This window comes from Stegodyphus dumicola, chromosome 10 (genome assembly GCF_044657685.1).
Source record: "Stegodyphus dumicola isolate Sdum_Otavi_A_Nest chromosome 10, ASM4465768v1".
Taxonomy (NCBI): domain Eukaryota; kingdom Metazoa; phylum Arthropoda; class Arachnida; order Araneae; family Eresidae; genus Stegodyphus; species Stegodyphus dumicola.
This window is the reverse complement of record NC_140777.1, coordinates 73,649,432-73,666,476: the sequence shown is the minus strand read 5'-3', so window position 1 is coordinate 73,666,476 and position 17,045 is coordinate 73,649,432. Positions and strand designations below refer to the sequence as shown.

The window sequence follows — 17,045 nt, the reverse complement described above, 5'->3', positions numbered from 1 at the left end:
CATTGCGTAAAGTTGTGATAGCTATACAAAATTTCTATGCTGCTTATCGAAGACAAAAAGCGTGCGATTGAGAATTTATATCTCAAGAACAATAAATTATCTATTCTTTATCTCACATCCGTAAGCATTTCTTCTCCGTTATACATCTAGGACGCTACCAGCTCTTGCTAAATTAAGACAAGAAATCATTCTGTATATGCAGTAAAGAAGCTTAAGTTAAGTACGGAATTTATTACACAAACATATATAAATTTTGTTGTAATTATTACCTCTTAATTAAGAATTTTACCAATTTCTTTTACCCTATATTTACCAAACTGCGAATTCAGATAAAGGACTAATAGAATAATCAACACTGATAACAAAATTAAGTGAAGAGAGATGGAATAATGGCTAACGTAAACTGAAGAATATACCTTGAAATATATAAAATACCTTAAATATAAAATGATTTGGAAACGTAAATCACATGAAAGGAAAGCTGGACAGGATGAATCCACTCAAAAGAACGTAAAAATAAAATGTATTTAAAGAATCTTCAAATAAACTGCTTTAAGGTGTTAGTCGCTTCCATTTGTGAATTAAATATGCTAGGAAATCAAAATCATAAAATGTTCACATTTTAAAGAAACATCTGTTTCAAATATACTGCGCAGGTTTTTTCATCTGTTTCAAATATACTGCATATCTAATTAATACATTTACACCCTAAATTGTTTACCAATTAAGTCTTTTCATAATTAATATGTCTACCAGTATGCAAATTACGTAATTTATGATGAACGTTATCAGAAATATGCACAATTTTAACATGTGTGAACTGTATGAAACGAAATTATGCTGTGGTGAAATTTTGCTTTAGGAAAATATTAGCGCTTCCATATCCAAATATTATTAAATTATTTTCATATTAGCCTAATATTTCAAAATGTGGAATTTCTCAACACATGTTAGTTATTATAAATTGGGATTTAGATAGAAGTTGATTTAGCTTCGAACAACTGCAAAATAAATGTTTACGGAGTTGCGTAAAGAATTTTCAAATATTCCTATTAATTGTAAATTAACATCATCAACATTTCCGAAATAGTGTCTTGAATGTGAAAAAAGTGAAACATGTAGAATATTTTAAAATTTCTAAAATTCTTGTAATATTGAACTGCGCTTACTAGTTGTGTATAAATTTTTAACTCAACAGCTGTAATTGTTTTCCCGATGGCTGGCCCAAATCGTCCACAAACGTTAGCCACTGCTAAGGCAAGAAGTGGTGGTCACTTTGTAGAGTCATTAGGATTTATTTGGAAGCCGAAAAGATGAAAAATAGCAAACGCCTTCGCCGGGAATCGAACCGCGGACCTCTGGAATACCGTCCCAGCGTGCTACCGTTTCAACACGAAGGCATGCTAGGGAAGTGGGAAAAATACCTTATAACTTTATTATGAACGCACCTAATAGGTGCTTCCTATGAAAGTGCGGACAAATACAACTATGCCTTCTCCGGGATTCAAACCCGGATCCTTTGATATCGCAATCGGATCTCCTAACCACTATACCGTCTGGGCGGCATGTTGTGAAGTTTCAGCAGCTCAATGTTGGAACAGCATGACTCAATGTTGGGATCTAATAATTCCACTTATGATTATCATCTACCTGCATGCATTCCTTAACTGCTATTATACTGGTACTCCGAACAAACTAAACATGTTTTTACTGATATGTTTCCTGCCTTCTTGAGATTATTTATTATATTTCTGAATTTAATATAATACTGAATTTATTTAATATATTCTTGAATATATTTTTTATCAAGCTTGCTTTGCTCATTTTCAGTAATAAAATAGAATTTATATGTATAAATTCTAAGGGCATTTGACTTGGTTTAGTGCTAATTAATCATTACAACTTAGTATTTTCTAAATACTGTTGTTTTGCAAATTTTATATTTTATCAATATTTTCATCAAAAATTACTTTATTATATGTAAAGAGTAAAATTATGTCAAAAATGTTTTCATAAAAATGTTTTTTTCGCATTTTTTGCTTTATAAAATCTTACTTGAATTTTGTAATTTTTCAAAGCACTCAGTATTTTATTTGGAAGTTATGTGACGAAGAATACAAATGTTACGTGGAAATTGAGGTTGGCTAACTTTGATGGATAGCCTGGAGCTAAGCATACATTTATATATTTAATATTGTTTAACTGTTAAAGTAAATTTCTCATATTACAGTATGACTTATCATTCAAATTCCATTTCAATTTGAGCATAAAGATTCTCTGTAAAGTTTCAAAATGTAAAGGTAATGTATAAATACAGAGTGAATCAAATCTAAGACAAATTAAATGAGAGCCTCGATTCGATTTCTATTTACTCCAATACGCTGTTCTAGGTCTTATGCCTCAGAATACATCGTTCATTTGGCTAATCTATATTAAATGTCATTTATTAAAGACTTAATATTTGATGAGCCATTTTTATATATTTTGAAAGAAACCAGCCTATTGGACAAAAAAATACAGCAGTCTTTCATCTGATATCTGCCAGCTTATTAGCATTTACCATTACTTCATTGGGTACCTAGCCGTAAAGAATTTAATATTTATATATTTGATATCTATGGCTTTTTAAATTAGATGTAATCTTAGAATGTCAAATAGTACAGGACTATAGGCATCAGAAAAAAGTTTTAAAATTTTTAGGCGCACTAAACGAGTCAGCATATGGTGCAATGTAATTTTAATACAGTTTTATATCTACATCTCTCTCTTTCCCTCTATATATATGTAATAATAAAATTCCATAGTCAAGAATACACTTAAATTTCTAACTGTATGTTCTTTTTCATTTATAATGACGACGGTCTCTTATTTGAAAGTACGTGGAATTAAATCCACAGCCCCGTAGTCAAGTTGTTTTTCCCGTCTTTTCTACACGTACAGTTTTACTCCGGATATCTGATTTTGTAACTGCTATTTCTCCTGAATAATAATAAATGGATCCTGTGTTTTTAAACTTATCGTCTGATAATTTAAGCTGCGACTAAAGCTGGTACATCACATATATATATATATATATATATATATATATATATATATTATGTATATAAATATATATGTAAGATAAAATATATGAGAAGTAAAATTATAACTTCATTTGCAAAAGACTATTATGTTGTTCATTTTAATTTAAGTAGTCTCCCTTTCTGTCCTTAAAATAGTAACTACTTATGAAATATCTAAATTGTATATTTTCAAATTAATCCATGCTACCACTAAGTGAACAATATTTCAATTTTTTTTTTTTTAATCCAACTCTCTCCCAGCCTTTCTTCTGAATACGTTGTAGTTTTCTGCTTGCTTGCTTCCAGCTAATGCGTAGCTACTCACTTCTCTTTATGTCTTTATGTATTTCTTTTATGTATTTGCCTTAAGATATAGTTAATTTCCAAAAACGTTAAGAAGACTGGGCCAGATTTCTCTCATGATGTATGAATCAGAATATGCTTCTTCTCATCCAGAAAGAAAGTGTGCTGAAGAGTCACAATTGCTGCGTCTGATTGAAACTATGGTATTACGCACTCTATACTCCAGCGCCATCTTCAACCATGGCGCATGATTCAAATTTTTGTGTCTTTTCTCGCATTATTATACCCACATACTCACATATATCCTCCACACACACACAGAGAGACATAGAGTCTATCCAGCAATCATTATTTATAGAAAAAGCAATTCCCTATATCATATTTTGATTAACACACTGTGGGCGCAATCTTAACCCAATGTTCTTCACATTGTTAGAAGTTTACTACTTCTTATGATAAATACAATAGAAGGCAGACAGAAGTGTGTCGTTACGCGCTAGCTGGAAGCAAGCAAGCAGAAAAGTGCAACGCATTCAGAAGAAAGCTTGGAAGAGAGTCATAAGGTTATGGTTTCTCAATGTTTTGATTTAAATGCAAATCCTATTCACTAACTGGCTAAAACATATCTGCATTAGCGGCGTTGTGTAAGATTTTATGATATGGATTAATTTCAAATGACGCAGTTAAAATAGATATATTAAAGCAGTAATTAATTTTCGGGCAGAAAAAGAAAATATCGAAATTAAAGGGAAGAATAAAATTGGTTATTATCAACTAGCATTAGAAATTTGCTTCAAATATTTTTCTCTTATATATTATAAAAATAATGAGCAAGCGTTAAGTATGTTGACAGCCAACAATCGAGACAGACAGAGAATCTCACGTGGCCAACGTAAACATTATATTCAGAAGGATCTGGTTAAGTTTTCTTTCAACTAGTTAAATATAAATTTTGATTCCTAAATTTGAAACTGTTACTGGATTATGTAAGCTTCATGGAACGGGGATTAAATTGAAAATAAATAGCCGGTGTAGATTAGTTTATTGTAAGTAGGGGGGAAACAAATTAATAAATGGGTCAAGAAACTAAGAAAAATTAATGGCTGACATTTGAATTACACATTATATTTTTTACCTTATATATGTATAATATAAAAATTCGATTTTATTCAGACTTTTTTCTATCTTATTTCCATTGATTTTGTAAAATTTTAAACAAATTTAATAGTCTGAAAATAAATACTTTTTTAATTTTGTTTCTTTCTCTATCATATATATATATATACATATATATATAGTGTGTGTGTGTGTATGAATGCGCGCGTGCCGTTTATGAATGTCTGCTTTAACTTAAGCCTACTCTTTAAAGCAAAATTGAAATTTCTTTAGAAAATAGATATAATATTGAATTTCGCACTTATTAGTATTTTTACATTTTTTTAGGTAATTCAAGCCCCATCGATTTTGGTGATCACTGCCCTGCCGTCATTAAGTAACAGTAAAGAATTTGAATAAAAAATAGAAGAAGAAACTGCTTGTCAATCTTGCACTTGAAACGTAATATTTTCTTAGATAAATAACTTGCAGAACTGTATTTAATTTTTATGGAACTTTATTTCTGAACAATAAATGTATAGATTACTTATATATACAGATACATTTTTTAAAAATAATTTCTTAATTTCCATCTCAAAATTTTCTGATCTTTTGTACTTTATTATTGATTTACGTAATAAAGTAACATGAAACTTCTTTTTCACTTTAACAGAGCAAATCATAGCTGGATGCAATATATGATTCAATTGACAAAGTTGTACTATTAACGTATCAGTGCGTAGCGTATCAGTACGTAACGTATCAGTGCGTATCTACCTCAAATTAATGTTTAAGAAAATAATTTTCAAACGTATTTTATACAAGTATATTAATAAGAGAGTATTAATGTGAAATGAAGGTAAAACGAAATATACTTGAAGATACATAATGTGAAAATATATTACAATTATTCAAAATTTGTAGAGTTTCGTTGTAATAAAATATTTCACTCAAAATTTTAATAGTGAAATTCTAAAACATTTATAAACGTACCAGCTATGACAATTTAATATTTTGAAAACTTTTCCAAAATATTAAATCACGATCTTTGTGCTATTGATGAAAGTATGCAATAATCAGCAACAGTTCTTTTACTGTCACATGTACCAAAAATTTCCAGGTACTTAAAAACCAAACTTGAAGAGAAATAAATCGATGTAAAATTTTAAAATAGGCGAAAGTATAATTAAGGTAGATTTTGAATAAACAGTTTGAGATATAAAGCTGTTTAAGTTCTTTAATTCATTATTTCTTATAGTTAAACATAAAATTCACCCAAAGACAAGCCGTATACAATTCTTTAAAATTAATATATTATGTATTTTATCGTATTAATATTTATCGAACAACCATATAATGCGATATTTCTTTTTTAGTGTAATAACAGAGGATTCCAGACTGGATAAAATTTGATGTAATTTCTTGAAGTCGAAAGCATGCTTCTATTACTCATCTTAAATTGAAAGTAAAGTTCAGTATGGCTCTTCCTGTTCATATACAACCCACGATGGTCTCTGTGGTTTGCTGCTTCAGTCTCCAGAATGTTAATTATACCGATCATCCCCTAAGTTACCCAAACCAAGATGTTTTTGATCCTTTTTTCTCAAGCTTCAACAGCAGTGATTATAGCTGGTTGGGTGACATTGACACTTTGGACTTTACAATCAACGCCACATCTGATCACATGTTCAGGGACACATCATCTCCAAGGCCGTACTACGGCGACCACTTTCGGACATTTCGAAGTCAGTACTTGGCTGTACATGGTTATTTAGGCGTTATAGTTTGCATTTTTGGAATATTCGCCAACGTATTAAACATCATCGTACTGACAAGGAAAGATATGATATCTCCTACTAATGCAATACTTACGGGCTTAGCAGTGGCCGATATGTTGGTCATGGTATCATACCTGCCTTTCTGTATTCATAATTATATCAGAATCAACCAACCACCAGAGCAAAAGTTCTCATACGCATGGGCTGTTTTCACTTTATTCCATGCTCATTTTACCGTAGTTTGCCATACTATATCTACGTGGCTTACAGTAACACTTGCTGTTTGGCGATTTCTTGCAGTCAGTTTTCCAGCTGCCAGCAAAACTTGGTGCAGTATGCCTCGGGCAAAATGTGCAATACTTTGCACATATCTGAACTGTGCGTTATTTTGTCTGCCTGTATACTTGACCTTCACTATCATAGAAGTAGCACATAATGAGAAACTTTTCTATCGTGTTTCCTTCAGTGAAATCGCGCAAAGCAATCACCAAGCTCTGGAGAAAGTAAACTTTTGGATCTTCAGCGTGCTGACTAAGCTGATACCCTGCATAGCACTGACTGGATTAAGTTTGGGGCTTATTAAGGTATTATATGAAGCGAATAAGAGAAAACAGAGATTGAAAAACCGCGTCGAGAACGACAAAACTCATGATAGAACAACGAGAATGCTTCTCGCTATTCTACTTCTCTTTCTTATTACGGAATTTCCTTCAGGAATTGTTGCACTTCTTAGCGGCATCCTAGGAAAGGCGTTCTTTGACAACGTTTACCTCAATCTGGGAGAAGCCGTAGACTTACTAGCTCTAGTAAATAGTGCTATTAACTTCATTCTTTACTGTTCTATGAGTCGACAATTTAGAGATACATTTGCCAGCCTCTTCACTCCAAAAATCGTCTCTAAATGGATGGCTGTGCCAACGGAACCTAACACAACAGTTGATACTACTTGTGTGTGATCAACCACTGGAGTGTGAAATCACTATGGTATAGAGCGCAAAACTATTCAGCAATGCAGTTTTTGAATAATACTGCCACTAGTAGACAGACGCTTATCAAACGTTGATCTCAGCTAAATTTTAGGTAACATCTGATAACTCAAGCTGCAACACTTTGGAACTTTTCAGTATGAAATTTGAATATTATGGGCTGCAAATAATAATAGTGAAATATATGTTACGCTTCTTAAAATTATTTAAAATCAAAATCTATTACATTTTGTAGCAATTGTTACTTAGTGAAGTATCTTGAATTCCACAAACGTAAAAGAAACCTACGTATAAACATGTGATATTTGGTCACAAAATGTGTAATTATGCTATTGGTACTATAAACGTGAATTAGCAATTCGTTATTTCTTCATGCTGCAAAATATAGAATTTTTCCTATATCGGGTTTCGTGGCCCATTTATATCAAAAAAGAGATTCATGACTTAGTTGTATGCTGCTCTGGAAATAATAGTATACACTTTGATTTGCTAAACTTTATAGGAAATGGAAGGTACTTGAGTTATCTATAACTTACTCACACATATATACTCCTAGTTGTTAGTGGTGACTTGTGAAAATATTAACTTTCTAAAGCTACAAGCGCAGGAAGGAAATGTGATTTTATTAGAAATAAAAGCAAAGCAAAAAAACTCAGTTTTGGAAGTGCATTGATTTAAGGGAAAAGAGTAAGAAAAACTATTTCTTGTATTTGACGCAGTTGTGCAGAACATTTCTGGGCTATTACATGAACAAGCACTCATTCGATTATTTTACAAATAATATGACATATCTTCTGAAGTGTCCGTAACTTCCACTATTGGATGATTACTTCGGATTTCTACTAAAACTTACTTTGCACGACAATTATCTACTTTATTTATTTTCTGGGTAACTGCTTATTTAAATATTCAATAGAGCTGCTCTGAATGACGAACTTCAATGAAACTTTTGCCGTTCAATTTATGGTAAGAGTGTAAAACTGAAAACCTTTATCCTATTTTTTTTGTGTGTATTCTTGGTGATTATTTTAATAATTTTCAGTAACATTTATTCAAGTATTGCTTTTAAATTTAAATGTAAATTAACACCAAATGTGCAACAAAAATGTTTAAAACGTTTTACACAAATGTAATATGTTATATCTTAGAAATGAAAGTTTAATTTAATACCTGGTTTCTTTATGTATATGATACGTTATGTACCAAACATTATTTTCCTCTAGTATATTTTATGTCTTTAAAACTAACTGATATTTTTTTCCTTTTTATTCAATAACCAAATATTTTGGTAAGAGTAGGTTTCAAGAGTGAATGAGTGAGAGTTAATTAATTATTCATTAATCTTCTGTATGTTTTACTTTGAATTAAATAAATCGTAAGATTTCAGTGATTCATTATATCAAAATACTTTTTTTAAATTTGGAAAATAAACATCTCAATGTCATTTTCATGTATTAGTATATGAATTTAAGTGTATGTACAGTGCCAAACATAAAAGTCGTTTAGTACAAATGTGCCCTTGTAAAGTTATCGTTACACAAGGTAGTTTCAATCATAAGTACTTCTTCCTATTTAAGTATTTAAATGTGAGTTCTGTTAATAATTTGAAGTAATACTTTGAGATAAGAAACAGGTTTTGTTTTTCTATATAACTTGAAAATTTTAGGAAAAAAAAATGATTCAGCTAATTCACATGAAAATTTGTCTGCATTTTATTCTCGAAGTTTTCAGACGAGTAAAATTTGTGAACTTAGTTTAAAAACGAACGTAAATACTTGAAACCAGGATCTTTATGTATATGAAAATATGTAAAATACAAGATTCTCTGCAACTAAATCTCTCGGTTCCAACAGTAAATATTCTTTGTAAAAATGTTCCTTCTTATTATTCAAAATATATGATCATTAATATATTTATTATATAAAAATATTACATTTTAATATTGATGGGCTCTATAAGAATGCTTAATTAAATTTAAGTTTCCGGAGAAAATAACTTTCATTTAAAATGTTCGTACTTCTTGAGATACATTTACATAAAATTACTGAAAAACAAAATTGCATCTTTCATTGCTCAGTTTACAATTTAACGATTTTCAGTTACCTACTTATCGATAACATCAAGAATTGAGTATACTTCTCATGACACTTCAAAGACTGTCATTTTCAGAAACGAGGAAAATCTAATTAAAGCGTCCTGTGCAAAATATTGGGGAAAATAACAGAAAATGACGCCAGACACACAAATATAAATATCCCGGAGATTTCACGAAATTAAAGGGGGAAATAGCTTCCTTCCTTTGCTACTGGGGTAATCTAAAAGACATTTCCCTTTTATTATTTTTGAACCGGTTTACATTGCGTAAAAGACAATTTTTGAAAAGGATAATACTAAAATATGCCATATACATTCTGTTTAAGCTTAATTTCTGCTTTAAAATTGCACGTTTTTCAGTGCATTCATACATATGGATTAAGATTAAGATTTTCATACTTTTCAAAAATAAATTTTTCGTATAAATCTGTTCCACAAATAACTTAAATGTTTCATGTTTTATTGACTTAACTGTTGATGATTAAGCTTTACATAGCGCACTTATTAGCTTATAGTAATACAGATTTGCACTATCTGATTCATACAAATAATTTGAAATTGATTTTTACATTTACTTAATTTTTTTTGTCCCTTTTGTAAAAAAAAAAAAAAAGAAGAGCGAAGAAAGAGTGAATATAATTTTAAAAAAATGAATGAAGAGATTAGAAGAACGCTAGTGTTATCTAGAAGTGTCAAGAAAAGACTTTAGTTGTAATTTGGAGAAAATATCAGGTTGAGCCTAACTCTATCAAACATAAATGCTTCTAAGATCTCTAATATAAAACTTTTGATATGAACAAAACCTGTAAAATTATTTACAATTAATTAATTACATTTAATTACATTTAATTAATTAAAGCTGTAACTATTTATATTTAATTATATTTTTTACACGAAGATTTGATATAAAATAATCTGTGCCAAATAATATTTAGTGAAAGAATTATTTAAAAATAGATAATGTCGGAAATTATTTTATATTTATACATTTCTTGATATGTTAACATGAATTTGAAAGAATTAATTTTTTTTCTTTATTTATGTTCATACAATTTAAAATATTTTCAAAAACAAATGATTTACAATAATAGTTATTGAAATTTATGCAAATATATATGATTAATGAAAATTATTTTGTTATAAGGTTTTTACAAATTTTAAGAACTTCAAACTTTCTAAATGACTACGAAAAAAAGACTGGTAACTATTTTCTATAACTAAGGCTAAACAAGGTAATATTTATATTTTACTGAAAATGTGAATCTTAATCTAGGACTTGAGAAACAAATTACTAAATTAAATAAAATTTTCTGTTGCTTACAGAGATGTTCTAGAACGTAAAATTTCTTAAATTTAATTACATTAATGTGCTTGTGTCCAACTTGAGCCGTTAGCTTTCGGTTTCGCTAAAAACGTTATCTATGGTGTCTTAAATTTTCTTTCTTGAGCAGATCATTTTCGTAATGATCTTTATTATTTAAAAATAAATCTACAAATATATCTAAAAATCTTTATGATTCTAAATTTTTTCCCTTTTACAACTAGAAAGTTACAAATAGTTATCTAAAATATTTGGTGGTTATGTTTATAAAACATTGATATGCTTCATTTATGATGCTAAATATTATTATTTTTGCAAGCAGGAAAACTAATTTTTATTCTTTAAATTATGGTGTATGACAATTGTTTCCCTTAAATATCAAATTTTAAGTTACGATTTTATTCAGAATACATATAACTGGCAAATTTATGAGCCGTCACATAACTGAAGTAAAAACTTTCGATTATAAAACAGTTTAAGCTCTATTATGATATCGTGATACGTCACGCAAACAAAAACTTCCTTAGGGAATACAATATCAACACGGCAATTCAGAACTAAAGCAGAAAAACATCTGATCCTTTTGATAATATTTTACTAATTCTCATATATTTAATATTGTTTTTTGCTAAAACTGGCATTATATTTAATTAGGCCCTTCCCGATATTTAATTTTCACATAATGTTTCAGTTTCTTATTGCATTTACAAGATAAAGCTACTTAATATTTTTTACAAGAAATATCGTCTGCTTTACATTGTTAAATTGATATTTAGTTAAAAGATACTATTGCCAAAAACGGAATTTTGAAATATTTTGAAGTTATATATTCTAGAATATTTTTAACTGACAGTTTATTACATAATCTATTGACACAGATTCAGAACATTACTTTTTGAAATGACTATTTTTAAATATAAATAAACAAGAAGGTGCTATGTAATATATAAAAACCCGTTCTTTGTGAAATATTTATAATTACACACTTTTGTTAAACTTAATATTCCGTTATCTATTTATTTAGCTGGTTTTAAACTCGTATGCTATTTATATAATAATATGAATACATTTAATCAATTATTTATTTATATTTTATCTTTAAAAGTTTTAAATTCTTAAAAAATGGCTTCTCTTTGTCGAAAGGAGACACGTATATTTATATCTAGATCTGTTGAATATAATTTGTGTGCAAAACTCTATATCTCAGTGTAATGTAATGTTATAGTTTAGAAATGATTATAATTCTAACAGATGTTGTAAACGCTATGAAGAAATATCTATGTACTTATGAATATATATTGTACTGTTTTCTGGAATTATATAGTAACCTAAGTAATATTGGTTACATAATTATATGTAGACGTCTATTGAATATTAAGTATTTGACTATTTAATACTAAAAACAGACTAGATTTTATTCATATTATCCAACATAAACTTTCTTTTAGCCACTTTGATAATTAATTATGCAAGGTCTCTCCGGAAAGTAATGCCACCAAATCCACAAATATTACAAAAGCATTTACGTATATAAATATAAGAATAAGAACATCTTACAAGTCTTCAAAATATTGTCCTCGTACTTCGATACGACTTTGGTAATGTGATTTTCAAGTTGCCAAGGCATCCTGGAATCCTCTTCAGGAAGTGCGTTTAAAATCCTTCCACAAGCTTCTTTCACGTCACCAGTATTTCTGTAATGATGACCTTTCAGAGGAGAAACAAAACGAAATCCGTGGAAGCTAAGTCCGCGGAAGGCTAGATGGGTTAGCTTTGTCACGTTAGATTTGGCCGTGTAGCTGGGCATGTCAAATGCAGTGTGGGCTGGCGCGTTGACATGGTGAAGTTCCCAATCTCCATTGATGTCGAGTCTGACAAGACGAATTCTTGTTTTCTGTCACTAAATTAATTCATCGTAACATTTAGAGTTAACGGTTACACCTAGAGGTACAGACTCAAAGTGGACAACTATCCTCCTGATGTCAAGAAAATCAATCAGCATGGTCTTAATTTTATTTTGCCCATTTGAGTCTCCTTGAGGCAGAAAGACGCCGTGGTGTACCACTCGATACTTTCCATCTTCGTTTCCGAGTCGTACTAAAATATCCATACATAATAAGTGATAACCTTGTCCAAAATGTAAGGATCATTTTTACACATTTCCAAAACGTCTTGACAAATTTCTGTTCGGCCAGCGTTTTTGTCGTCAGTCAAAATTCTTGCGAGAAACTTCGCGCCCACTATTCTCGTATGCAAATCCTTGGTCACAATCTCGCATCCGATATTTTTGGAATATTAAACATGTCAGCCACTAAAGGAACATTCATGCAACGGTCTCTTTGCAAACGTTCTGAGTCACATTTTCTTCGTTTGACAAAGCTGATGGGCGTCCAGTACTGGCCCTATCGTTGGTATCTTAACGTCCTTCCAAAAACTATTTGTGGCATATATAGACTTGTATTTATGATAAACACTCATCTCCGAACCCTGCTTAAACACTGAAAACGTTTACGCTGCAAACTTGCCGACTTTAGCGCAACACCCATCATGGAGTATCTTTGTTTCAGTGAGCGCTGCATCGCCACTTGTTCAAGATACGAAATATATGTTTGCAAAATCTTCCTTCCTTTACTTCCTAGAGCTCTAAGATAACTGAGCAAGCACTTACTCTGCATTTGACTTTCACCACCATCGAGCTAGCGTTCCCCGGGGGATAGAGCGCACTGCAACGCACAATCACTTCATAGCAAAATGTACAATATTTCATTTCGTACAGACCTGGTTATTACGCTAACAATACATTTTTTAAATAAAATTACTGTTATAGTCATTTTGTGCGAAGCGCAACGTTAAAAAAATCTGATATTGTATTTAATATTTGCATTTCTTTTTCAGGTCTGGTATGCTAATTCTCTATTATTTTTATTTGATGGATATTTAAATTTGGATCCTGATTTTACAAATATTTCATTAATTCATTCTGTATTTTGTTTCCCATACGTGGGATTTTTAATTTGATTTCATTTTTTATTTATTGCTAAAATTTTAAATGAATTGAGAAAAAAGTATTGCATCCTAGTAATCCTAGGTTTACTGTTTTATTATTATTACTATTGCTGTCTCTATTCTTACTAAATTTTAAAAAAATGAAATTGCATTGCGTCATTACGTTGCTTCGTTTTTAATTTAAATACAATGGAATTCCAAAACATAAGATTTGATAATCAAATCAAATGTATAATAAAATTCACTGAGTGTTTTTACTTCTTATATACTTCTTATATCTTAAGCAAATGAACTGCTGAAATTGAAGAAGTTCTTGTTTTCAGCACCTTAATTAGTAAAGCAATTCCAGTTTTAATTGTTTGTAGAAATACAATTTAATCCTTAAATTGCCCAAACTCAATAAGACTAATTTCAGTTGGTTTAAGAAATATACTGTGATATATTCTTGTAACAGTCATTTAATGTATATTATTAGTGGATGAGAGAATGAAAAAATGTCATTTTAGGAGAGGAGATATTATTTTTTTTATTATTAATAACTATATACTTTATTCGATTTAATACCTTAAAGAAAACTTCTGAGATCTGAGTTATTTTCATCTACCGTGTTTGGTGTGTACGCAAAACGAAACGTTTCACTGCTTAAGAGAAATATTTGTAACAGTGGATCCAATTAATTAAGTGCATACGTTTTGAATAACCAAGCCTTTTATTTACAATAGATTTATTTAATACAATGCATTTGTTAAATATACAGATAAATCCCCAAGTGGCAACGGTTTATGGTTAAAAAATATCACAGTAATTTTACCTGCCTACCATTTTCCATTGTTCTGTTTTAACACACTCTTATGTAAAAGTTATTTAGCTCTACAAAAACAAACGGATAGAAAAAATGTAATGTTTATTTCAATACCTTAAACCTATTACATGTCACAGGATTATAACAAAATATATTGGGGTTGAATAATATGAAGAAAATGTCCGATAAATATTTACGTGATAATGCTAAGGAAAAATATAGGATTTTTGGTTATGAAAACCTGCAGTGGAGTTCTGTGAGTATACAATATGATAGCATTTGGTGAAAGTCATAAACAACCGCAGCGAATAATCCCAGCATTAAGAATATATATGACCGTCTGAGGTACTTGCACCTATTTACGAAGGCCATAAATGTTTTGGAAAGTGTCATAAAGAGAAAATGAATATCTTCCAAATTTGTTTCAAACATGCTCGAGAGAATCCAAGCCAGGTCTTTTCGTGCCTGTATTCACAGAAAGCAGTGTATTCTCAATGAGATTCATGTCAGATATTTTGGTGGGTAATCTGTAGGAAACAGTGTTTCCGATTTTAAGTAGCTGGCAGTGGGAGCCCTGTAAACTCTTCAGTCCTTTGCCGTAAAGTAAGACATCAGGACTCGGACTACATTGACTGTCCATTTTTTAAACAACATTTTAGCTTCAGTTACTTGTGTAACTCAGACGTTTTATTCTGCTCAGTTTTTAGAATTTATTTCTTCTATCATGAAAAGTGTATGTGTGTGTATGCTTTATATCTTGACACCCTAGGAGATGAACTTTTAAATAATAAGTTCATCATGACTAGTAATAAGTTGTTTTAGACAACAGACTGAAATTAATATATGAAGATTACGATGCACATTTTTTTTCAAAGTTTACAAATTTTGTATTTAAAAAACAATTTTAAATATATTTTTTTATCTTTCTAAAAATTATTATTAAATTCCTAGAGATATTAGACTTTAGTCTGAAATTTCCAGATAATAAAAAATTTTTACTTTATTTAAGTACTTTCTTAATTTGATTGAAACGTGAACATCAAATTTTGTTATGGCTGGAGTAGCTCATATTCAGTAGACGTCTATAATATACAGTATCTTCTAAAAATATATATACATGTACTCAGCTGGCGTCTCAGCTGAAATACTACTGTTGAAACTGTAATTCATATGTCCTGCCTCCCGCTTCTTGTTTGTGGTTGAAACAATTGCTAACCTGAAAGTCAGAAATCAACTCGACGGATGGTTCGTTCGATGTACCAGCGGGGTCCAGGGCTTGAAAATGGGTGCATATGAGGCGCTGGACCATCGCTCCGGGGCTCTGTACAACCGACTGAAGGCGTCCGTCGATAAAATCCTGATGTGTTGTACCACCACATTGTTGATGTGAAATAAATATGTTGTATATTTCTCCAAGTGGTGTTTTCTTCTTAGATAATGAATATTAATCATCACATAATAGTAAAACAGGCACATACTGTATTCTTCATTGTTAAACAATGCAGCACAAAAAGTTTAAAAAATTTGCCTTACGTTTATAAAGCTCTATTAATTGTTAATTAATTTTGAACCAAGCAAAGCCATTACATTCAAAATTCAAACAATTAATAAAAGTGTCCTCTATAAAATGGTTTCCGATTTATAGCCACAGATTTTGTCAGTAATAGTCATTTACGATTCAGTTTAATTTATTATTTGTGGTAAATATTCCTGATAATACTCACACACTGCATTTTTTGACGAAAATTGTCGGTTGCTACATTTTTACTCCACGATTTTATTCATGTACCCAAGTATTAATTAATACTCATTTTTTAAAAATATATTTCATGTCATACTTAAACCAGTAACATCACGTAAATGTACTATAAGCGGAATGAAATTTTCCAGAAAATCATTTTATTCCAGACATATTTATAAACGTACAACATAATCTATAAATGAAGAAAGTTTCTCCTTCATGCTTGTTCTGTTGGAACACTGACGCAAGATGGACTTAAAAGCGGTTGAAAGAAAAAGTCATTCACATATACTTAAAACACTATGAAGTCCTTAAGCCATTACCCTCTTCAGATCGTCATTATTAATTTTTTGCATTTATTTTAGTCAGAATTAAACTGTTTTTTGCCGGGTTATTGTCTTAAACTGTATTAAGTTAATTAATATCGATAATCAAAAATTGCGTATTCTTATCTAACAAAGATTTCTTAGAGAAATACAAATTTCACACATAGACGTACAGAAACACAGACAAACTCAAAGTCAACTAACTCGTCAGGCAGCATTATCGATTGTTAATATTAATTTGGGCAGTACATGCAACTGCTACTCTTTATAGTCGGAAATCCAATTGATTCTGAAGCTCAATTAATATAACTTCCTTAAAGCAGGAAACGTGAACAAATAAAAGCAAAAAAAAAAAAAAAAAAAAAAATCTGAAATGTTTCAGATTTTAAATTACGTCCAAAGGGGCGTTTTTTAACATTTTGTGTGTTACCTTTCTTTATTAAATATCATGTTCCTCGCACTTAAACCATAAGATCCAGTGCAACAGCAATATCGCAAAATAGTTTTAAAACGAGCATATCTTTAGAATTT

General features: G+C 30.2%; 1 protein-coding gene across 2 annotated transcripts in view; it reads left to right on the top strand.

Annotated features, from left to right (window-relative positions):
* LOC118181710 (G protein-coupled receptor dmsr-1-like) overlaps window positions 1-15,858 on the top strand; it is a 240,542-nt gene extending 224,684 nt beyond the window's left edge. For both annotated transcript variants that reach the window (XM_085825080.1, XM_085825079.1), the window contains exons 3-4: window positions 4,809-4,922; window positions 5,837-15,858. In XM_085825080.1, coding sequence (XP_085681206.1) covers window positions 5,938-7,194 — 1,257 coding nt within the window. In that variant the 5' untranslated portion in view covers window positions 4,809-4,922; window positions 5,837-5,937 and the 3' untranslated portion in view covers window positions 7,195-15,858. The remainder of the gene's footprint in view (window positions 1-4,808; window positions 4,923-5,836) is intronic.
* Window positions 15,859-17,045: the final 1,187 nt, after the last annotated feature.